Genomic DNA, 26365 nt, shown 5'->3' with positions numbered 1-26365 from the left:
TTCTTTGTCAGTGGGCAAACATACAAAATCAGCAGGGGATCAAATACTTCCCCCCCCCCCCATTGTATGGCAAATAGAAATCAAACTGGATGGTCTTCAGAGCTAGATGGGAGAGGTCGAGGGTAGATGAGGCATGGGACTGGATGGTCTTCAGAGCTAGATGGGAGAGGCCGAGGGTAGATGAAGCATGGGACTGGATGGTCTTCAGAGCTAGATGGGAGAGGCCGAGGGTAGATGAAGAATGGGATAATAAACAAACAAAAGATTCCTATTGTAAAATACATTGTGTCCGTATGTAACGACTTTTGACGGAAGGAGTTGACCAAAGCGCAGCGTGGTAAGTGCTCATGATTTATTAAACAAAGAAACACTCGAACAACAATAACAAAACGAAAAGCCAACACTTCCGTCAGGTACAAAATACAAAACAGAAAACAACTACCCACAAACACAGGTGGGGAAAAAGGCTGCCTAAGTATGATTCCCAATCAGAGACAACGATAGACAGCTGCCTCTGATTGGAAACCATACTCGGCCAAAACAAAGAGATAAAATGCATAGAATGCCCACCCCATGATCTAACCAAATAGAGAAAAAACACAGCTCTCTAAGGTCAGGGCGTGACACCGTAAAATGTTTATAGTATGTATGTAAAATGTATATAATATGTATAAGCTGGAAGTAGAAGCTTAAGTGTTGTTGTTCATTAGTTTACTCCAATTAGGGGAGGTGGGAAGGTTAGGGGAACATAATAAAGGAAAATATACTTTAAAATATATATATACTGTACCTATCAAAAGTTTGGACACACCTACTCATTCATGGGTTTTTCTCTATTTTTACTATTTTCTACATTGTAGAATAATAGTGAAAACATCACTATGAAGAAACACACATGGAATCACGTAGTAACCAAAAAAGTGTTAAAGAAATCAAAATATATTTTAGATTTTAGATTCTTCAAAGAAGGCGCCCTTTGCCTTGATGACAGCTTTGCACACTCTTGGCATTCTCTCAACCAGCTTCACCTGTAATGCTTTTCCTACAGTTTTGAAGGAGTTCCCGCATATGCTGAGCATTTGTTGGCTGCTTTTCCTTCACTCTGCGATCCAACTCATCCCAAACCATCTCAATTGGGTTGAGGTCCGCTGAGTTTGGAGGCCAGGTCATCGGATGCAGCACTCCATCACTCTCCTTCTTGGTCAAGGAGCCCTTAAACAGCCTCGAGGTGTGTTGGGTCATTGTGCTGTTGAAAAACAAATGATAGTCCCACTAAGCGCAAACCAGATGGGATGGCGTATCACTGCAGAATGCTCTGATAGCCATGCTGGCTAAGTGTTCCTTGAATTCTAAATAAATCACTGACAGTGTAACCAGGAATTCACCCCCACACCTCGTCCTCCATCCTTCACGTTGGGAACCGATCTAGGCAAACCTGGCTTCGGGACAAGACTCTGAATATCCTTGAAAGGCCCAGCCAGAGCCCGGACTTGAGCCCGATCTAACATCTCTGGAGAGACCTGAAAATAGCTGTGCAGCAAAGCTCCCCATCCAACCTGACAGAGCTTGAGAGGATCTGCAGAGAGGAATGGGAGAAACTCCCCAAATACAGGTGTGCCAAGCTTGTAGCGTCATACCCAAGAAGACTCAAGGCTATAATCGCTGCCAAAGGTGCTTCAACAAAGTACTGAGTAAAGGGTCTGAATACTTATGTAAATGTGATGTGATGTGATGTTTTTTATTTGTAATAAATGTGCAAACATTTTTAAAAACCTGTTTTCGCTTTGACATTATGAGATATTGTGTGTAGATTAATGAGGGCAAAAAACAATTTAATCAATTTTAGAATAAGGCTGTAACGTAACAAAATGTGGAAAAAGTCAAGTGGTCTGAATACTTTCTGAATGCACATATACTGTATATATATATATATATATATATATATATTAAAACAATGTATGGGGGTTTGGAAATGATGCAGACAATTACATTGATGAAAGGTGAAATCTATCTGCAATATTAAAGCTGATCTACCCCTAAAGAAAATCAAAACACTTTCATTGGTGTCTTAAAAAAGACCTCGTCTCTGTCTGACCACCTCTACAGGGAGATTGTTTCCTTGAGGATTGGAGGAGAGTTGGAGAGGCTGAAGTCGTCCTGTCTTGATGGTGAACTCGGCCTTCCTGGTCCTGATGGCAGGAAATGAGAAGGAGACTGGTAGGCTCTCTAGTCCAGAGCCTGATTCCACTGGACTCTCTGCATACAGAAAAGGACAATGGAGAGATAGAGTCTCACTCTATCGCCTTGACCCAATCAATACTATTATGCAAATCATGTGTTCCAGAATCAAAAACCCCTCCCTCTTTACCGTGGATGCCAATCATGTCTTCCAGAATCAAAAACCCCTCCCACTTTACCGTGGATGCCAATCATATGTTCCAGAATCAGAACTCTCTCTGCCAGGATCTTGAGAGCTTCCCTCAGCTGCTGCACTCCTTCAGCGCCCCCCTGAGAGACAGACAGAGACAGACAGAGACAGACAGTCCTTCAGTTCCCCCCTGAGAGACAGACACTCCTTCAGCGCCCCCCTGAGAGACAGACAGAGACAGACAGAGACAGACAGTCCTTCAGTTCCCCCCTGAGAGACAGACAGAGACAGACAGAGACAGACAGTCCTTCAGTTCCCCCCTGAGAGACAGACAGAGACAGACACTCCTTCAGCGCCCCCCTGAGAGACAGACAGAGACAGACACTCCCTCAGTTCCCCCTCTGAGAGACAGACAGAGACAGACAGTCCTTCAGTTCCCCCTCTGAGAGACAGACAGAGACAGACAGAGACAGACACTCCTTCAGCGCCCCCTGAGAGACAGACAGAGACAGACAGAGACAGACACTCCTTCAGTTCCCCCCTGAGAGACAGACAGAGACAGACAGAGACAGACACTCCTTCAGCGCCCCCCTGAGAGACAGACAGACAGACACTCCTTCAGTTGCCCCCTGAGAGACAGACAGAGACAGACAGAGACAGACACTCCTTCAGTTGCCCCCTCAGAGACAGAAAGAGACAGACAGAGACAGACACTCCCTCAGTTCCCCTCTGAGAGACAGACAGACAGACACTCCTTCAGCGCCCCCCTGAGAGACAGACAGAGACAGACACTCCCTCAGTTCCCCCCTGAGAGACAGACAGAGACTCCTTCAGTTCCCCCCTGAGAGACAGACAGAGACAGACACTCCTTCAGTTCCCCCCTGAGAGACAGAGACAGACACTCCTTCAGCACCACCTCTGAGAGACAGACAGAGACAGACAGAGACAGACACTCTTTCAGCGCCCCCCTGAGAGACAGACAGAGACAGACACTCCTTCAGTTCCCCCCTGAGAGACAGACAGAGACAGACACTCCTTCAGCGCCCCCCTGAGAGACAGACAGAGACAGACAGAGACAGACAGTCATTCAGCGCCCCCCTGAGAGACAGACAGAGACAGACACTCCTTCAGTTCCCCCCTGAGAGACAGACAGAGACAGACACTCATTCAGCGCAGCCCGGAGAGACAGACAGAGACAGACAGTCCTTCAGCGCCCCCCTGAGAGACAGACAGAGACAGACAGAGACAGACACTCCTTCAGTTCCCCCCTGAGAGACAGACAGACACTCCCTCAGTTATACCCCTCTGACAGACAGACAGAGACAGACACCTCCATGGGCAAAAAGAGCCATAAATACATAATGCAGTGCATACCTCAGATAAACCCTCTCCTGGCTCTCCCTTCTGCCCAGACTGCCCCTGTAAACACATTGACACATACATTACCATTACAAAACTAATTGCAAAAATCACTGAAATTGGAGACTTATATCTCACTAACTTTAAGCATCAGCTGTCAGAGCAGCTTACCGATCGCTGCAGCTGTACATAGCCCATCTGTAAATAGCCCATCCAACCAACTACCTACCTCATCCCCATATTTGTTTTGTTTTTCTGCTCTTTTGCACACCAGTATTTCTACTTGCACATCCTCATCAGCACATCTATCACTCCAGTGTTCATTTGCTAAATTGTAATTATTTCACCACTATGGCCTATTTATTGCCTTACCTCCTTACTTAATTTGCACACACTGTATACAGATTTTTGTATTGTATTATTGACTGTATGTTTGTTTATTCCATGTGTAACTCTGTGTTGTTGTTTGTGTCGCACTGCTTTGTTTTATCTTGGCCAGGTCGCAGTTGTAAATGAGAACTTGTTCTCAACTGGCCTACCTGGTTAAATAAAGGTGAAATAAAATAAATAAAATAACAGAGGCAACAAACATAGACTATCCTACCTACAATATGCATAATGTCTGAGTACGGCGTGAAATACTATGTTCAAGACTAGGAGGTCAAATCCATGTGTGTGTGTGTGTGTGTTTATGTGTGTGTGTGTGTGTGTGTGTGTGTGTGTGTGTGTGTGTGTGTGTGTGTGTGTGTGTGTGTGTGTGTGTGTGTGTGTGTGTGTGTGTGTGTGTGTGTGTGTGTGTGGCAAGTGTGCCAGGGTTACCGTTAGGAAAATGTGACGCCAGACAACGTGACTGGGAAGATTTAAATTTACCGGCCATTTGAGAAATGTACCGGACCCATCTGCATTGGATGCATCACCTATTAGGGCATCGATCCACTGTGCTCAGAATAACAGTATTCACAGATATATAGTAATGCATCTTAGCAGAACATGCAACTCATGTAATAAAGCAGCCAATATTAACCTGGGAAAACACCATTATAAACAGAGCACCTGGGAAAACACCATTCTAAACAGAACACCTGGGACAACACCATTCTAAACAGAACACCTGGGAAAACACCATTCTAAACAGAACACCTGGGAAAACACCATTCTAAACAGAGCACCTGGGACAACACCATTCTAAACAGAGCACCTGGGACAACACCATTCTAAACAGAGTACCTGGGAAAACACCATTCTAAACAGAACACCTGGGAAAACACCATTCTAAACAGAGCACCTGGGACAACACCATTCTAAACAGAGCACCTGGGAAAACACCATTCTAAACAGAACACCTGGGAAAACACCATTCTTAACAGAACACCTGGGAAAACACCATTCTAAACAGAACACCTGGGAAAACACCATTCTAAACAGAACACCTGGGACAACACCATTCTAAACAGAACACCTGGGAAAACACCATTCTAAACAGAACACCTGGGACAACACCATTCTAAACAGAACACCTGGGACAACACCATTCTAAACAGAACACCTGGGAAAACACCATTCTAAACAGAGCACCTGGGAAAACACCATTCTAAACAGAACACCAGGGACAACACCATTCTAAACAGAACACCTGGGAAAACACCATTCTAAACAGAACACCTGGGACAACACCATTCTAAACAGAACACCTGGGAAAACACCATTCTAAACAGAACACCTGGGAAAACACCATTCTAAACAGAACACCTGGGACAACACCATTCTAAACAGAACACCTGGGAAAACACCATTATAAACAGAGCACCTGGGAAAACACCATTCTAAACAGAACACCTGGGACAACACCATTCTAAACAGAACACCTGGGAAAACACCATTCTAAACAGCACACCAGGGACAACACCATTCTAAACTGAGCACCTGGGAAAACACCATTCTAAACAGAACACCTGGGACAACACCATTCTAAACAGAACACCTGGGAAAACACCATTCTAAACAGAACACCTGGGACAACACCATTCTAAACAGAACACCTGGGAAAACACCATTCTAAACAGAACACCTGGGAGAACACCATTCTAAACAGAGCACCTGGAAAAACACCATTCTAAACAGAGCACCTGGGACAACACCATTCTAAACAGAACACCTGGGACAACACCATTCTAAACAGAACACCTGGGAAAACACCATTCTAAACAGAACACCTGGGAGAACACCATTCTAAACAGAGCACCTGGAAAAACACCATTCTAAACAGAGCACCTGGGACAACACCATTCTAAACAGAACACCTGGGACAACACCATTCTAAACAGAACACCTGGTTAAACACCATTCTAAACAGAACACCTGGTTAAACACCATTCTAAACAGAACACCTGGGAAAACACCATTCTAAACAGAACACCTGGTTAAACACCATTCTAAACAGAACACCTGGGACAACACCATTCTAAACAGAACACCTGGGAAAACACCATTCTAAACAGAACACCTGGGAAAACACCATTCTAAACAGAGCACCTGGGAAAACACCATTCTAAACAGAACACCAGGGACAACACCATTCTAAACAGAACACCTGGGAAAACACCATTCTAAACAGAGCACCTGGGAAAACACCATTCTAAACAGAACACCTGGGACAACACCATTCTAAACAGAACACCTGGGAAAACACCATTCTAAACAGAGCACCTGGGAAAACACCATTCTAAACAGAACACCTGGGACAACACCATTCTAAACAGAGCACCTGGGAAAACACCATTCTAAACAGAACACCTGGGAAAACACCATTCTAAACAGCACACCTGGTTAAACACCATTCTAAACAGAACACCTGGGACAACACCATTCTAAACAGAACACCTGGGAAAACACCATTCTAAACAGAACACCTGGGACAACACCATTCTAAACAGAACACCTGGGACAACACCATTCTAAACAGAACACCTGGGACAACACCATTCTAAACAGAACACCTGGGAAAACACCATTATAAACAGAGCACCTGGGAAAACACCATTCTAAACAGAACACCTGGGACAACACCATTCTAAACAGAACACCTGGGAAAACACCATTCTAAACAGAACACCTGGGAAAACACCATTCTAAACAGAGCACCTGGGACAACACCATTCTAAACAGAGCACCTGGGACAACACCATTCTAAACAGAGTACCTGGGAAAACACCATTCTAAACAGAACACCTGGGAAAACACCATTCTAAACAGAGCACCTGGGACAACACCATTCTAAACAGAGCACCTGGGAAAACACCATTCTAAACAGAACACCTGGGAAAACACCATTCTTAACAGAACACCTGGGAAAACACCATTCTAAACAGAACACCTGGGAAAACACCATTCTAAACAGAACACCTGGGACAACACCATTCTAAACAGAACACCTGGGAAAACACCATTCTAAACAGAACACCTGGGACAACACCATTCTAAACAGAACACCTGGGACAACACCATTCTAAACAGAACACCTGGGAAAACACCATTCTAAACAGAGCACCTGGGAAAACACCATTCTAAACAGAACACCAGGGACAACACCATTCTAAACAGAACACCTGGGAAAACACCATTCTAAACAGAACACCTGGGACAACACCATTCTAAACAGAACACCTGGGAAAACACCATTCTAAACAGAACACCTGGGAAAACACCATTCTAAACAGAACACCTGGGACAACACCATTCTAAACAGAACACCTGGGAAAACACCATTATAAACAGAGCACCTGGGAAAACACCATTCTAAACAGAACACCTGGGACAACACCATTCTAAACAGAACACCTGGGAAAACACCATTCTAAACAGCACACCAGGGACAACACCATTCTAAACTGAGCACCTGGGAAAACACCATTCTAAACAGAACACCTGGGACAACACCATTCTAAACAGAACACCTGGGAAAACACCATTCTAAACAGAACACCTGGGACAACACCATTCTAAACAGAACACCTGGGAAAACACCATTCTAAACAGAACACCTGGGAGAACACCATTCTAAACAGAGCACCTGGAAAAACACCATTCTAAACAGAGCACCTGGGACAACACCATTCTAAACAGAACACCTGGGACAACACCATTCTAAACAGAACACCTGGGAAAACACCATTCTAAACAGAACACCTGGGAGAACACCATTCTAAACAGAGCACCTGGAAAAACACCATTCTAAACAGAGCACCTGGGACAACACCATTCTAAACAGAACACCTGGGACAACACCATTCTAAACAGAACACCTGGTTAAACACCATTCTAAACAGAACACCTGGTTAAACACCATTCTAAACAGAACACCTGGGAAAACACCATTCTAAACAGAACACCTGGTTAAACACCATTCTAAACAGAACACCTGGGACAACACCATTCTAAACAGAACACCTGGGAAAACACCATTATAAACAGAGCACCTGGGAAAACACCATTCTAAACAGAACACCTGGGACAACACCATTCTAAACAGAACACCTGGGAAAACACCATTCTAAACAGAGCACCTGGGAAAACACCATTCTAAACAGAACACCAGGGACAACACCATTCTAAACAGAACACCTGGGAAAACACCATTCTAAACAGAGCACCTGGGAAAACACCATTCTAAACAGAACACCTGGGACAACACCATTCTAAACAGAACACCTGGGAAAACACCATTCTAAACAGAGCACCTGGGAAAACACCATTCTAAACAGAACACCTGGGACAACACCATTCTAAACAGAGCACCTGGGAAAACACCATTCTAAACAGAACACCTGGGAAAACACCATTCTAAACAGCACACCTGGTTAAACACCATTCTAAACAGAACACCTGGGACAACACCATTCTAAACAGAACACCTGGGAAAACACCATTCTAAACAGAACACCTGGGACAACACCATTCTAAACAGAACACCTGGGACAACACCATTCTAAACAGAACACCTGGGACAACACCATTCTAAACAGAACACCTGGGACAACACCATTCTAAACAGAGCACCTGGGAAAACACCATTCTAAACAGAACACCTGGGACAACACCATTTTAAACTGACCTGGGAAAACACCATTCTAAACAGAACACCTGGGAAAACACCATTCTAAACAGAACACCTGGGACAACACCATTCTAAACAGAACACCTGGGAAAACACCATTCTAAACAGCACACCAGGGACAACACCATTCTAAACAGAGCACCTGGGAAAACACCATTCTAAACAGAACACCTGGGACAACACCATTCTAAACAGAACACCTGGGAAAACACCATTCTAAACAGAACACCTGGGACAACACCATTCTAAACAGAACACCTGGGAAAACACCATTCTAAACAGAACACCTGGGAGAACACCATTCTAAACAGAGCACCTGGAAAAACACCATTCTAAACAGAGCACCTGGGACAACACCATTCTAAACAGAACACCTGGGACAACACCATTCTAAACAGAACACCTGGGAAAACACCATTCTAAACAGAACACCTGGGAGAACACCATTCTAAACAGAGCACCTGGAAAAACACCATTCTAAACAGAGCACCTGGGACAACACCATTCTAAACAGAACACCTGGGACAACACCATTCTAAACAGAACACCTGGTTAAACACCATTCTAAACAGAACACCTGGTTAAACACCATTCTAAACAGAACACCTGGGAAAACACCATTCTAAACAGAACACCTGGTTAAACACCATTCTAAACAGAACACCTGGGACAACACCATTCTAAACAGAACACCTGGGAAAACACCATTATAAACAGAGCACCTGGGAAAACACCATTCTAAACAGAACACCTGGGACAACACCATTCTAAACAGAACACCTGGGAAAACACCATTCTAAACAGAGCACCTGGGAAAACACCATTCTAAACAGAACACCTGGGAAAACACCATTCTAAACAGAGCACCTGGGAAAACACCATTCTAAACAGAACACCTGGGTCAACACCATTCTAAACAGAACACCTGGGAAAACACCATTCTAAACAGAACACCTGGGAAAACACCATTCTAAACAGAGCACCTGGGAAAACACCATTCTAAACAGAACACCTGGGACAACACCATTCTAAACAGAGCACCTGGGAAAACACCATTCTAAACAGAACACCTGGGAAAACACCATTCTAAACAGCACACCTGGTTAAACACCATTCTAAACAGAACACCTGGGACAACACCATTCTAAACAGAACACCTGGGAAAACACCATTCTAAACAGAACACCTGGGACAACACCATTCTAAACAGAACACCTGGGACAACACCATTCTAAACAGAACACCTGGGACAACACCATTCTAAACAGAACACCTGGGACAACACCATTCTAAACAGAGCACCTGGGAAAACACCATTCTAAACAGAACACCTGGGACAACACCATTTTAAACTGACCTGGGAAAACACCATTCTAAACAGAACACCTGGGAAAACACCATTCTAAACAGAACACCTGGGACAACACCATTTTAAACTGACCTGGGAAAACACCATTCTAAACAGAACACCTGGGAAAACACCATTCTAAACAGAACACCTGGGACAACACCATTCTAAACAGAACACCTGGGAAAACACCATTCTAAACAGAACACCAGGGAAAACACCATTCTAAACAGAACACCTGGGACAACACCATTCTAAACAGAACACCTGGGAAAACACCATTCTAAACAGAGCACCTGGGAAAACACCATTCTAAACAGAACACCTGGGACAACACCATTCTAAACAGAGCACCTGGGAAAACACCATTCTAAACAGAACACCTGGGAAAACACCATTCTAAACAGCACACCTGGTTAAACACCATTCTAAACAGAACACCTGGGACAACACCATTCTAAACAGAACACCTGGGAAAACACCATTCTAAACAGAACACCTGGGACAACACCATTCTAAACAGAACACCTGGGACAACACCATTCTAAACAGAACACCTGGGACAACACCATTCTAAACAGAACACCTGGGACAACACCATTCTAAACAGAGCACCTGGGAAAACACCATTCTAAACAGAACACCTGGGACAACACCATTTTAAACTGACCTGGGAAAACACCATTCTAAACAGAACACCTGGGAAAACACCATTCTAAACAGAACACCTGGGACAACACCATTCTAAACAGAACACCTGGGAAAACACCATTCTAAACAGCACACCAGGGACAACACCATTCTAAACAGAGCACCTGGGAAAACACCATTCTAAACAGAACACCTGGGACAACACCATTCTAAACAGAACACCTGGGAAAACACCATTCTAAACAGAACACCTGGGACAACACCATTCTAAACAGAACACCTGGGAAAACACCATTCTAAACAGAACACCTGGGAGAACACCATTCTAAACAGAGCACCTGGAAAAACACCATTCTAAACAGAGCACCTGGGACAACACCATTCTAAACAGAACACCTGGGACAACACCATTCTAAACAGAACACCTGGGAAAACACCATTCTAAACAGAACACCTGGGAGAACACCATTCTAAACAGAGCACCTGGAAAAACACCATTCTAAACAGAGCACCTGGGACAACACCATTCTAAACAGAACACCTGGGACAACACCATTCTAAACAGAACACCTGGTTAAACACCATTCTAAACAGAACACCTGGTTAAACACCATTCTAAACAGAACACCTGGGAAAACACCATTCTAAACAGAACACCTGGTTAAACACCATTCTAAACAGAACACCTGGGACAACACCATTCTAAACAGAACACCTGGGAAAACACCATTATAAACAGAGCACCTGGGAAAACACCATTCTAAACAGAACACCTGGGACAACACCATTCTAAACAGAACACCTGGGAAAACACCATTCTAAACAGAGCACCTGGGAAAACACCATTCTAAACAGAACACCTGGGAAAACACCATTCTAAACAGAGCACCTGGGAAAACACCATTCTAAACAGAACACCTGGGTCAACACCATTCTAAACAGAACACCTGGGAAAACACCATTCTAAACAGAACACCTGGGAAAACACCATTCTAAACAGAGCACCTGGGAAAACACCATTCTAAACAGAACACCTGGGACAACACCATTCTAAACAGAGCACCTGGGAAAACACCATTCTAAACAGAACACCTGGGAAAACACCATTCTAAACAGCACACCTGGTTAAACACCATTCTAAACAGAACACCTGGGACAACACCATTCTAAACAGAACACCTGGGAAAACACCATTCTAAACAGAACACCTGGGACAACACCATTCTAAACAGAACACCTGGGACAACACCATTCTAAACAGAACACCTGGGACAACACCATTCTAAACAGAACACCTGGGACAACACCATTCTAAACAGAGCACCTGGGAAAACACCATTCTAAACAGAACACCTGGGACAACACCATTTTAAACTGACCTGGGAAAACACCATTCTAAACAGAACACCTGGGAAAACACCATTCTAAACAGAACACCTGGGACAACACCATTTTAAACTGACCTGGGAAAACACCATTCTAAACAGAACACCTGGGAAAACACCATTCTAAACAGAACACCTGGGACAACACCATTCTAAACAGAACACCTGGGAAAACACCATTCTAAACAGAACACCAGGGAAAACACCATTCTAAACAGAACACCTGGGACAACACCATTCTAAACAGAACACCTGGGAAAACACCATTCTAAACAGAACACCAGGGACAACACCATTCTAAACAGAACACCTGGGACAACACCATTCTAAACAGAACACCTGGGAAAACACCATTCTAAACAGAACACCTGGGAAAACACCATTCTAAACAGAACACCTGGGACAACACCATTCTAAACAGAACACCTGGGACAACACCATTCTAAACAGAACACCTGGGAAAACACCATTATAAACAGAGCACCTGGGAAAACACCATTCTAAACAGAACACCTGGGACAACACCATTCTAAACAGAACACCTGGGAAAACACCATTCTAAACAGAGCACCTGGGAAAACACCATTCTAAACAGAACACCTGGGAAAACACCATTCTAAACAGCACACCTGGTTAAACACCATTCTAAACAGAACACCTGGGACAACACCATTCTAAACAGAACACCTGGGAAAACACCATTCTAAACAGAACACCTGGGACAACACCATTCTAAACAGAACACCTGGGACAACACCATTCTAAACAGAACACCTGGGACAACACCATTCTAAACAGAACACCTGGGACAACACCATTCTAAACAGAGCACCTGGGAAAACACCATTCTAAACAGAACACCTGGGACAACACCATTTTCAACTGACCTGGGAAAACACCATTCTAAACAGAACACCTGGGAAAACACCATTCTAAACAGAACACCTGGGACAACACCATTCTAAACAGAACACCTGGGAAAACACCATTCTAAACAGCACACCAGGGACAACACCATTCTAAACAGAGCACCTGGGAAAACACCATTCTAAACAGAACACCTGGGACAACACCATTCTAAACAGAACACCTGGGAAAACACCATTCTAAACAGAACACCTGGGACAACACCATTCTAAACAGAACACCTGGGAAAACACCATTCTAAACAGAACACCTGGGAGAACACCATTCTAAACAGAGCACCTGGAAAAACACCATTCTAAACAGAGCACCTGGGACAACACCATTCTAAACAGAACACCTGGGACAACACCATTCTAAACAGAACACCTGGGAAAACACCATTCTAAACAGAACACCTGGGAGAACACCATTCTAAACAGAGCACCTGGAAAAACACCATTCTAAACAGAGCACCTGGGACAACACCATTCTAAACAGAACACCTGGGACAACACCATTCTAAACAGAACACCTGGTTAAACACCATTCTAAACAGAACACCTGGTTAAACACCATTCTAAACAGAACACCTGGGAAAACACCATTCTAAACAGAACACCTGGTTAAACACCATTCTAAACAGAACACCTGGGACAACACCATTCTAAACAGAACACCTGGGAAAACACCATTATAAACAGAGCACCTGGGAAAACACCATTCTAAACAGAACACCTGGGACAACACCATTCTAAACAGAACACCTGGGAAAACACCATTCTAAACAGAGCACCTGGGAAAACACCATTCTAAACAGAACACCTGGGAAAACACCATTCTAAACAGAGCACCTGGGAAAACACCATTCTAAACAGAACACCTGGGACAACACCATTCTAAACAGAACACCTGGGAAAACACCATTCTAAACAGAACACCTGGGAAAACACCATTCTAAACAGAGCACCTGGGAAAACACCATTCTAAACAGAACACCTGGGACAACACCATTCTAAACAGAGCACCTGGGAAAACACCATTCTAAACAGAACACCTGGGAAAACACCATTCTAAACAGCACACCTGGTTAAACACCATTCTAAACAGAACACCTGGGACAACACCATTCTAAACAGAACACCTGGGAAAACACCATTCTAAACAGAACACCTGGGACAACACCATTCTAAACAGAACACCTGGGACAACACCATTCTAAACAGAACACCTGGGACAACACCATTCTAAACAGAACACCTGGGACAACACCATTCTAAACAGAGCACCTGGGAAAACACCATTCTAAACAGAACACCTGGGACAACACCATTTTAAACTGACCTGGGAAAACACCATTCTAAACAGAACACCTGGGAAAACACCATTCTAAACAGAACACCTGGGACAACACCATTTTAAACTGACCTGGGAAAACACCATTCTAAACAGAACACCTGGGAAAACACCATTCTAAACAGAACACCTGGGACAACACCATTCTAAACAGAACACCTGGGAAAACACCATTCTAAACAGAACACCAGGGAAAACACCATTCTAAACAGAACACCTGGGACAACACCATTCTAAACAGAACACCTGGGAAAACACCATTCTAAACAGAACACCAGGGACAACACCATTCTAAACAGAACACCTGGGACAACACCATTCTAAACAGAACACCTGGGAAAACACCATTCTAAACAGAACACCTGGGAAAACACCATTATAAACAGAGCACCTGGGAAAACACCATTCTAAACAGAACACCTGGGACAACACCATTCTAAACAGAACACCTGGGAAAACACCATTCTAAACAGAGCACCTGGGAAAACACCATTCTAAACAGAACACCAGGGACAACACCATTCTAAACAGAACACCTGGGAAAACACCATTCTAAACAGAGCACCTGGGAAAACACCATTCTAAACAGAACACCTGGGACAACACCATTCTAAACAGAACACCTGGGAAAACACCATTCTAAACAGAACACCTGGGAAAACACCATTCTAAACAGAGCACCTGGGAAAACACCATTCTAAACAGAACACCTGGGACAACACCATTCTAAACAGAGCACCTGGGAAAACACCATTCTAAACAGAACACCTGGGAAAACACCATTCTAAACAGCACACCTGGTTAAACACCATTCTAAACAGAACACCTGGGACAACACCATTCTAAACAGAACACCTGGGAAAACACCATTCTAAACAGAACACCTGGGACAACACCATTCTAAACAGAACACCTGGGACAACACCATTCTAAACAGAACACCTGGGACAACACCATTCTAAACAGAACACCTGGGACAACACCATTCTAAACAGAGCACCTGGGAAAACACCATTCTAAACAGAACACCTGGGACAACACCATTTTAAACTGACCTGGGAAAACACCATTCTAAACAGAACACCTGGGAAAACACCATTCTAAACAGAACACCTGGGACAACACCATTCTAAACAGAACACCTGGGAAAACACCATTCTAAACAGAACACCAGGGAAAACACCATTCTAAACAGAACACCTGGGACAACACCATTCTAAACAGAACACCTGGGAAAACACCATTCTAAACAGAACACCAGGGACAACACCATTCTAAACAGAACACCTGGGACAACACCATTCTAAACAGAACACCTGGGAAAACACCATTCTAAACAGAACACCTGGGAAAACACCATTCTAAACAGAACACCTGGGAAAACACCATTCTAAACAGAGTACCAGGGAAAACACCATTCTAAACAGAGCACCTGGGACAACACCATTCTAAACAGAACACCTGGGACAACACCATTCTAAACAGAACACCTGGGACAACACCATTCTAAACAGAGCACCTGGGACAACACCATTCTAAACAGAACACCTGGGAAAACACCATTCTAAACAGAACACCTGGGAAAACACCATTCTAAACAGAACACCTGGGAAAACACCATTCTAAACAGAACACCTGGGACAACACCATTCTAAACAGAGCACTTGGGAAAACACCATTCTAAACAGAACACCTGGGAAAACACCATTCTAAACAGAACACCTGGGAAAACACCATTCTAAACAGAACACCTGGGACAACACCATTCTAAACAGAACACCTGGGACAACACCATTCTAAACAGAACACCTGGGACAACACCATTCTAAACAGAGCACCTGGGAAAACACCATTCTAAACAGAACAACTGGGACAACACCATTCTAAACAGAACACCTGGGAAAACACCATTCTAAACAGCACACCTGGGACAACACCATTCTAAACAGAACACCTGGGAAAACACCATTCTAAACAGAGCAGCTGGGAAAACACCATTCTAATCAGAACACCTGGGACAACACCATTCTAAACAGAGCACCTGGGAAAACACCATTCTAAACAGAACACCTGGGACAACACCATTCTAAACAGAACACCTGGGACAACACCATTCTAAACAGAACACCTGGGACAACACCATTCTAAACAGAACACCAGGGAAAACACCATTCTAAACAGAACACCTGGGAAAACACCATTCTAAACAGAACACCTGGGACAACACCATTCTAAACAGAACACCTGGGACAACACCATTCTAAACAGAACACCTGGGACAACACCATTCTAAACAGAACACCTGGGAAAACACCATTCTAAACAGAACACCTGGGACAACACCATTCTAAACAGAACACCTGGGACAACACCATTCTAAACAGAACACCTGGGAAAACACCATTCTAAACAGAACACCTGGGACAACACCATTCTAAACAGAACACCTGGGACAACACCATTCTAAACAGAGCACCTGGGAAAACACCATTCTAAACAGAACACCTGGGACAACACCATTCTAAACAGAACACCTGGGAAAACACCATTCTAAACAGAACACCTGGGACAACACCATTCTAAACAGAACACCTGGGAAAACACCATTCTAAACAGAACACCTGGGACAACACCATTCTAAACAGAACACCTGGGACAACACCATTCTAAACAGAACACCTGGGACAACACCATTCTAAACAGAACACCTGGGACAACACCATTCTAAACAGAACACCAGGGAAAACACCATTCTAAACAGAACACCTGGGAAAACACCATTCTAAACAGAACACCTGGGACAACACCATTCTAAACAGAACACCTGGGACAACACCATTCTAAACAGAACACCTGGGACAACACCATTCTAAACAGAACACCTGGGACAACACCATTCTAAACAGAACACCTGGGAAAACACCATTCTAAACAGAACACCTGGGACAACACCATTCTAAACAGAACACCTGGGACAACACCATTCTAAACAGAGCACCTGGGAAAACACCATTCTAAACAGAACACCTGGGACAACACCATTCTAAACAGAACACCTGGGAAAACACCATTCTAAACAGAACACCTGGGACAACACCATTCTAAACAGAGCACCTGGGAAAACACCATTCTAAACAGAACACATGATAGCGGTTGCATATGTGACAAAGGAGAAAATCGCTGTTAGAAACTTAGAAAGAGGGGGAATCTAAAGATGCAACAACTAGGATGGGAGAGAAATACTGGTTAAGTTGATATGAAAACAATAGAACAGGACGGAAATGGCATAGCGGTGGGTGCGATAGTTAAGAAAATTGAAATAAAATTGGCAAATATATATAATTACTTCTGTATATACAGAAATAAATACAATCATTCAAGCGTGACTTAGACACAAAGGATTTTTTGTTGTTGTTGTTGCTGTGGATTATTTCAAATCACAAGCTTGTAGGCCTCTGCGTATTTGGGAAGCACGCAATTTGGGCATCTTGCTTTGCAAGAGGCCTAGCTGATTATTGAGTTGTGGCTGTCAGTGAAAAACATTTAAAATATGTGTGACGATAATGTGTCTTGAGTATAATATAAAATGTTGAGACAAGAAGAAGGGGAGGGGTGTGTGTCGGCGATATAGGCAAGTCTCTGTCAAGAATGGCTCAGCTGTCTCCCGACAATTCTTGCACCTTCATTGTACGAATTGTTTGCCCTTTTATTTTTTGAATACAAATTCCCCATTACATATGTCACCAGTAATAAATGTACTTTCAATCCCCGTCATTTGCTTACTCTAATATCTGTTAATACATGCATTTGCAGAGTTCACAGCCTGTTCAACTTTTGGTTTATTTTGTTAGGTTCTGACAGAGTAAACTCAGACAACTTGTAAAAGCTCAAACTAAAGATATTTACCCACTGGGTCACACAGCTGCAAAGACAAAGAAATTTTTACACAAGCACATATATTTATACCTTCCTCCTATGCTGAGTCGACTCCTTGTACCTAGAAAAGCGGCGATGTCAATAAAAAAATTAAAAATAAAACTATATATATATATATATATATATATATATATATATATATATATATATATATATATATATATATATATATATATATATAGTTTTATTTTTAATTTTTTTATTTCACCTTTATTTAACCAGGTAGGCTAGTTGAGAACAAGTTCTCATTTACAACTGCGACCTGGCCAAGATAAAGCAAAGCAGTTCGACACATACAACAACACAGAGTTACACATGGAATAAACAAACATACAGTCAATAATACAATAGAGAAAGTCTATATACAGTGTGTGCAAATGAGGTAGGATCACGGAGGTAAGGCAATGAATAGGCCATAGTGGATAAATAATTACAATATAGCAAATAAACACTGGCGTGATAAATGTGCAGAAGATGAGTGTGCAAGTAGAGATACTGGGGTGCAAAGGAACAAAATAAATAAAATAAATAACAGTATGGGGATGAGGTAGTTGGATAGGGCATTTACAGATGGGCTGTGTACAGGTGCAGTGATCTGTGAGCTGCTCTGACAGCTGGTGCTTAAAGCTAGTGAGGGAGGTAAGAGTCTCCAGCTTCAATGATTTTTACAATTCGTTCCAGTCATTGGCAGCAGAGAACTGGAAGGAAAGGCGGCCAAAAGAGGAATTGGCTTTGGGGGTGACCAGTGAAATATACCTGCTGGAGCGCGTGCTACTGGTGGGTGCTGCTATGGTGACCAGCAAGCTGAGATAAGGCGGAGCTTTACCTAGCAAAGACTTATAGATGACCTGGAGCCCGTGGGTTTGGCGACGAATATGAAGCGAGGGCCAACCAACGAGAGCGTACAGGTCGCAACGTTGGGTAGTATATGGTGCTTTGGTGACAAAACGGATGGCACTGTGATAGACTGTATCCAATTTGCTAAGTAGAGTGTTGGAGGCTATTTTGTAAATGACATCGCCGAAGTCTAAGGATCGGTAGGATAGTCAGTTTTACGAGGGTATGTTTGGCAGCATGAGAGAAGGATGCTTTGTTGCGGAATAGGAAGCCGATTCTAGATTTAATTTTGGATTGGAGATGTTTCATGTGAGTCTGGAAGGAGAGTTTACAGTCTAACCAGACACCCAGGTATTTGTAGTTGTCCACATATTCTAAGGCAGAACCGTCCAGAGTAGTGATGCTGGACGGGCGGGCAGGTGTGGGCAGCGATCGTTTGAAGAGCATGCACTTAGTTTTACTTGCATTTAAGAGCAGTTGGAGGCCCCGGAAGAAGAGTTGTATGGCATTGAAGCTCGTCTGGAGGTTAGTTAACACAGTGTCCAAAGAAGGGCCAGATGTATTCAGAATGGTGTCGTCTAGCTAGGCCCTACAGAGACTATTTGTGTTCTAGAAGAGAAGGGCCAGATGTATTCAGAATGGTGTCGTCTAGCTAGGCCCTACAGAGACTATTTGTGTTCTAGAAGAGGCTTGACTCCTTAAAAGGAGTTATATAAATATATATATATTTTGGGGATAAATATATATATATAATACAACTTCTGAATTTAATATGATGACATTGCAGAGAGAAAATTATAGTTTGAAAGCTCTTGGTGAACAAATAAAGACCTTAAAAGGAGAAATTCAACTATTGCAGCAGGAGACACGGACGAAAAAGTCTGAAGTGACCCCCCCCCACCTGTGGCCTCTCTGTTCTCCCAATCTATCCTCACTGAGTTGTGCAAGGCAGATCAGGTTTCAAGCAACTGGTCAGCACTGCCTGTCTTTGAGTCAACAGATACTGACAGCAGTGACAAACGATGTCTTAAAGCCAACCAGAACACAGGCTGTGAAAGGAAGTCAAGACAAACCTCTAGAGAAAGTAATCACATATAAATCAGCATCTCCAAAACAGTTGGATTGAATGGTCAAAAACCTTTTTTAAGCGTCTACGAGACGTGGTTATCAGAGTAGCTCAGGTTCCGAGTGAAACCAACAACATTATTCATTCAGTAAAAGAGAAACCTGGCGTATGTCATTATTTCAGGATTTCTGGTCACTGGCAACGAGAATGTCGGGAAAAGAAAACCGTGATTTTATAAGAAGTGGCCAGGAGAAGAAGGGTCCATCTAAGGGAAAATGGAAACAAGACAACATCCCCAATGACACAATGTTGGTGCAGAAATGTAAGAAGCTCTCTCCGGCTCAGCAGCAGAGTTTCTGGATGCTGTGGAGGTAAACTAACAGGGATCTTACGTCCCATCTCAGCTGGTGTACATATGAAATCGGATGGAATATACGTGAACATTATGGTTAACAACTTTGCAGTAGATTTTTTTAGTAGATACGGGCGCTGAAGTCACTGTATTGCCCATATCTTATGCAAAACATATGTGTCCTGAGTACACGGGCAAGAAGATGAGAGCAACAGGAGTAGGGGTGGGGTGTGTGGGGGGGACAGATATGAAACAAACCAAACCATTATCAATTTATATTGGTCCAATGAAGATTGATGCAGGAATCTACAGTTCACTAACATGCTTATTTGGACTACGAAGAAAAATGAGTGTGGAACTTATGGAACCAGTGGAACCAGTGTGGAACCAGTGTGGAACCAGTGTGGAACCAGTGTGCCTGACATGTGTTTCCCCACCTTGCGGCACAAAACAATATCCCATTAGCCAGGAAGCTATGAACGTTACTAAAGTAGTGAGTAAAGATCTATGGGACATGGGTATAGTTGAACAGGAAGCTACTAAAGTAATGAGTAAAGATCTATGGGACATGGGTATAGTTGAAAAGATACCATGTAATTCAGCTACTCCGATGTATCCGACAGATACCACATTACTTGAACACGACTGTTGTGAGTTGGTTTTGGATCAGCTCTCTGATGGGTTTATAGAGTCATCCGTTGGAAAACCCTGAGTTTATCTTATACCCAGACGGTTCAAGTATTGTGGAGGGGGGGCAGGCTGGGCATGAATAGTTACTATAGTTACTACAATGGACAATGTGATAATACCAGGCACGTTAGATTTGAGAAAAGCAGACGTTTACAACTCTCTAATGGGGAATAACTCCCGAGGGGGGGACGTGACGTAGTGTGAGGACAGTGGGTGATGAGAAACAAAAAATGTAACAGACACATTAGGGCCAAAATGGGAAGGTCCTTATCAAGTTTTGCTCATAACGAAGTCAGCAGTAAACGTTCAGGGAAAATCCTTTTTTTGTCCATTTTTGATGACAAAGCGGCGCCTGGAGAATAAAGAACTGATTGATTAGCAATCGGGGGGCCAATCACCAGGTGAAGAAGCACAGTAAGATGATCCGAATCTGATAAGCTTCTATGTTGTGTACATCGGTCATCATACTAGCGATATCTAGGTGAAATATCCAACGTTTTCCTGAAAATTGGGACACGCTTACTTAGGAAAATCTATGTGAAATATCAATTTCTCTTGAAACCAGGGCATGTTACTTTTCCTTTTTTGTTTCCTTTGTTACAGGTTATGCGAATCTATCGTCTGAGGCTGCAGTAATATCCCTTGACTTTACCTGAAACAATACAACATCACCGGTGAAGAGCAACCAGTGGAAAGGAAGAAGAATTCCTGTCTAATAGTTATCTATGGGACTGATACCAGAGCTGGTCATGTCTAATAGTTATCTATGGGACTGATACCAGTGGAAGAGCTGGTCATGTCTAATAGTTATCTATGGGACTGATACCAGAGCTGGTCATGTCTAATAGTTATCTATGGGACTGATACCAGAGCTGGTCATGTCTAATAGTTATCTATGGGACTGATACCAGAGCTGGTCATGTCTAATAGTTATCTATGGGACTGATACCAGTGGAAGAGCTGGTCATGTCTAATAGTTATCTATGGGACTGATACCAGTGGAAGAGCTGGTCATGTCTAATAGTTATCTATGGGACTGATACCAGAGCTGGTCATGTCTAATAGTTATCTATGGGACTGATACCAGTGGAAGAGCTGGTCATGTCTAATAGTTATCTATGGGACTGATACCAGAGCTGGTCATGTCTAATAGTTATCTATGGGACTGATACCAGAGCTGGTCATGTCTAATAGTTATCTATGGGACTGATACCAGAGCTGGTCATGTCTAATAGTTATCTATGGGACTGATACCAGAGCTGGTCATGTCTAATAGTTATCTATGGGACTGATACCAGAGCTGGTCATGTCTAATAGTTATCTATGGGACTGATACCAGAGCTGGTCATGTCTAATAGTTATCTATGGGACTGATACCAGAGCTGGTCATGTCTAATAGTTATCTATGGGACTGATACCAGAGCTGGTCATGTCTAATAGTTATCTATGGGACTGATACCAGAGCTGGTCATGTCTAATAGTTATCTATGGGACTGATACCAGAGCTGGTCATGTCTAATAGTTATCTATGGGACTGATACCAGAGCTGGTCATGTCTAATAGTTATCTATGGGACTGATACCAGAGCTGGTCATGTCTAATAGTTATCTATGGGACTGATACCAGTGGAAGAGCTGGTCATGTCTAATAGTTATCTATGGGACTGATACCAGAGCTGGTCATGTCTAATAGTTATCTATGGGACTGATACCAGAGCTGGTCATGTCTAATAGTTATCTATGGGACTGATACCAGAGCTGGTCATGTCTAATAGTTATCTATGGGACTGATACCAGAGCTGGTCATGTCTAATAGTTATCTATGGGACTGATACCAGAGCTGGTCATGTCTAATAGTTATCTATGGGACTGATACCAGAGCTGGTCATGTCTAATAGTTATCTATGGGACTGATACCAGAGCTGGTCATGTCTAATAGTTATCTATGGGACTGATACCAGAGCTGGTCATGTCTAATAGTTATCTATGGGACTGATACCAGAGCTGGTTATGTCTAATAGTTATCTATGGGACTGATACCAGAGCTGGTCATGTCTAATAGTTATCTATGGGACTGATACCAGAGCTGGTCATGTCTAATAGTTATCTATGGGACTGATACCAGTGGAAGAGCTGGTCATGTCTAATAGTTATCTATGGGACTGATACCAGAGCTGGTCATGTCTAATAGTTATCTATGGGACTGATACCAGTGGAAGAGCTGGTCATGTCTAATAGTTATCTATGGGACTGATACCAGAGCTGGTCATGTCTAATAGTTATCTATGGGACTGATACCAGAGCTGGTCATGTCTAATAGTTATCTATGGGACTGATACCAGTGGAAGAGCTGGTCATGTCTAACAGTTATCTATGGGACTGATACCAGTGGAAGAGCTGGTCATGTCTAATAGTTATCTATGGGACTGATACCAGAGCTGGTCATGTCTAATAGTTATCTATGGGACTGATACCAGTGGAAGAGCTGGTCATGTCTAATAGTTATCTATGGGACTGATACCAGTGGAAGAGCTGGTCATGTCTAATAGTTATCTATGGGACTGATACCAGAGCTGGTCATGTCTAATAGTTATCTATGGGACTGATACCAGACCTGGTCATGTCTAATAGTAATCTATGGGACTGATACCAGTGGAAGAGCTGGTCATGTCTAATAGTTATCTATGGGACTGATACCAGAGCTGGTCATGTCTAATAGTTATCTATGGGACTGATACCAGAGCTGGTCATGTCTAATAGTTATCTATGGGACTGATACCAGAGCTGGTCATGTCTAATAGTTATCTATGGGACTGATACCAGAGGAAGAGCTGGTCATGTCTAATAGTTATCTATGGGACTGATACCAGACCTGGTCATGTCTAATAGTTATCTATGGGACTGATACCAGAGGAAGAGCTGGTCATGTCTAATAGTTATCTATGGGACTGATACCAGAGCTGGTCATGTCTAATAGTTATCTATGGGACTGATACCAGAGCTGGTCATGTCTAATAGTTATCTATGGGACTGATACCAGTGTGGAAGAGCTGGTCATGTCTAATAGTTGTCTATGGGACTGATACCAGAGCTGGTCATGTCTAATAGTTATCTATGGGACTGATACCAGAGCTGGTCATGTCTAATAGTTATCTATGGGACTGATACCAGAGCTGGTCATGTCTAATAGTTATCTATGGGACTGATACCAGAGCTGGTCATGTCTAATAGTTATCTATGGGACTGATACCAGAGCTGGTCATGTCTAATAGTTATCTATGGGACTGATACCAGAGCTGGTCATGTCTAATAGTTATCTATGGGACTGATACCAGTGTGGAAGAGCTGGTCATGTCTAATAGTTATCTATGGGACTGATACCAGTGGAAGAGCTGGTCATGTCTAATAGTTATCTATGGGACTGATACCAGAGCTGGTCATGTCTAATAGTTATCTATGGGACTGATACCAGAGCTGGTCATGTCTAATAGTTATCTATGGGACTGATACCAGAGGAAGAGCTGGTCATGTCTAATAGTTATCTATGGGACTGATACCAGAGCTGGTCATGTCTAACAGTTATCTATGGGACTGATACCAGAGCTGGTCATGTCTAACAGTTATCTATGGGACTGATACCAGAGCTGGTCATGTCTAATAGTTATCTATGGGACTGATACCAGAGCTGGTCATGTCTAATAGTTATCTATGGGACTGATACCAGTGTGGAAGAGCTGGTCATGTCTAATAGTTATCTATGGGACTGATACCAGAGCTGGTCATGTCTAATAGTTATCTATGGGACTGATACCAGTGGAAGAGCTGGTCATGTCTAATAGTTATCTATGGGACTGATACCAGAGCTGGTCATGTCTAATAGTTATCTATGGGACTGATTCCAGAGCTGGTCATGTCTAATAGTTATCTATGGGACTGATACCAGAGCTGGTCATGTCTAATAGTTATCTATGGGACTGATACCAGTGTAGAAGAGCTGGTCATGTCTAATAGTTATCTATGGGACTGATACCAGTGGAAGAGCTGGTCATGTCTAATAGTTATCTATGGGACTGATACCAGAGCTGGTCATGTCTAATAGTTATCTATGGGACTGATACCAGAGCTGGTCATGTCTAATAGTTATCTATGGGACTGATACCAGAGCTGGTCATGTCTAATAGTTATCTATGGGACTGATACCAGAGCTGGTCATGTCTAATAGTTATCTATGGGACTGATACCAGAGCTGGTCATGTCTAACAGTTATCTATGGGACTGATACCAGTGTGGAAGAGCTGGTCATGTCTAATAGTTATCTATGGGACTGATACCAGTGGAAGACCTGGTCATGTCTAATAGTTATCTATGGGACTGATACCAGAGCTGGTCATGTCTAATAGTTATCTATGGGACTGATACCAGAGCTGGTCATGTCTAATAGTTATCTATGGGACTGATACCAGAGCTGGTCATGTCTAATAGTTATCTATGGGACTGATACCAGTGTAGAAGAGCTGGTCATGTCTAATAGTTATCTATGGGACTGATACCAGTGTGGAAGAGCTGGTCATGTCTAATAGTTATCTATGGGACTGATACCAGAGCTGGTCATGTCTAATAGTTATCTATGGGACTGATACCAGTGGAAGAGCTGGTCATGTCTAATAGTTATCTATGGGACTGATACCAGAGCTGGTCATGTCTAATAGTTATCTATGGGACTGATACCAGTGTAGAAGAGCTGGTCATGTCTAATAGTTATCTATGGGACTGATACCAGAGCTGGTCATGTCTAATAGTTATCTATGGGACTGATACCAGAGCTGGTCATGTCTAATAGTTATCTATGGGACTGATACCAGAGCTGGTCATGTCTAATAGTTATCTATGGGACTGATACCAGAGCTGGTCATGTCTAATAGTTATCTATGGGACTGATACCAGAGCTGGTCATGTCTAATAGTTATCTATGGGACTGATACCAGTGGAAGAGCTGGTCATG

General features: G+C 43.0%; 1 protein-coding gene across 3 annotated transcripts in view; it reads right to left on the bottom strand.

Moving 5' to 3' along the window:
* Nucleotides 1-338: 338 nt before the first annotated feature.
* The window catches only part of LOC106613322 (uncharacterized), a 73938-nt gene continuing 47911 nt past the window's right edge, over nucleotides 339-26365 (bottom strand). For 2 of the 3 annotated variants that reach the window (XM_082956488.1, XM_082956487.1), the window contains exons 12-14: nucleotides 3743-3787; nucleotides 2369-2508; nucleotides 339-2256 (exon numbers count right to left, since the gene is read on the bottom strand). In XM_082956488.1, the coding sequence (XP_082812614.1) occupies nucleotides 2058-2256; nucleotides 2369-2508; nucleotides 3743-3787 (384 nt within the window). In that variant the 3' untranslated portion in view covers nucleotides 339-2057. The remainder of the gene's footprint in view (nucleotides 2257-2368; nucleotides 2509-3742; nucleotides 3788-26365) is intronic. The other variant, XM_045724851.2, reaches the window with a different exon arrangement.

This window comes from Salmo salar, chromosome 09 (genome assembly GCF_965601325.2).
Source record: "Salmo salar chromosome 09, fSalSal1, whole genome shotgun sequence".
NCBI lineage: Eukaryota > Metazoa > Chordata > Actinopteri > Salmoniformes > Salmonidae > Salmo > Salmo salar.
This window is presented reverse-complemented; position numbering and strand designations above follow the sequence as displayed.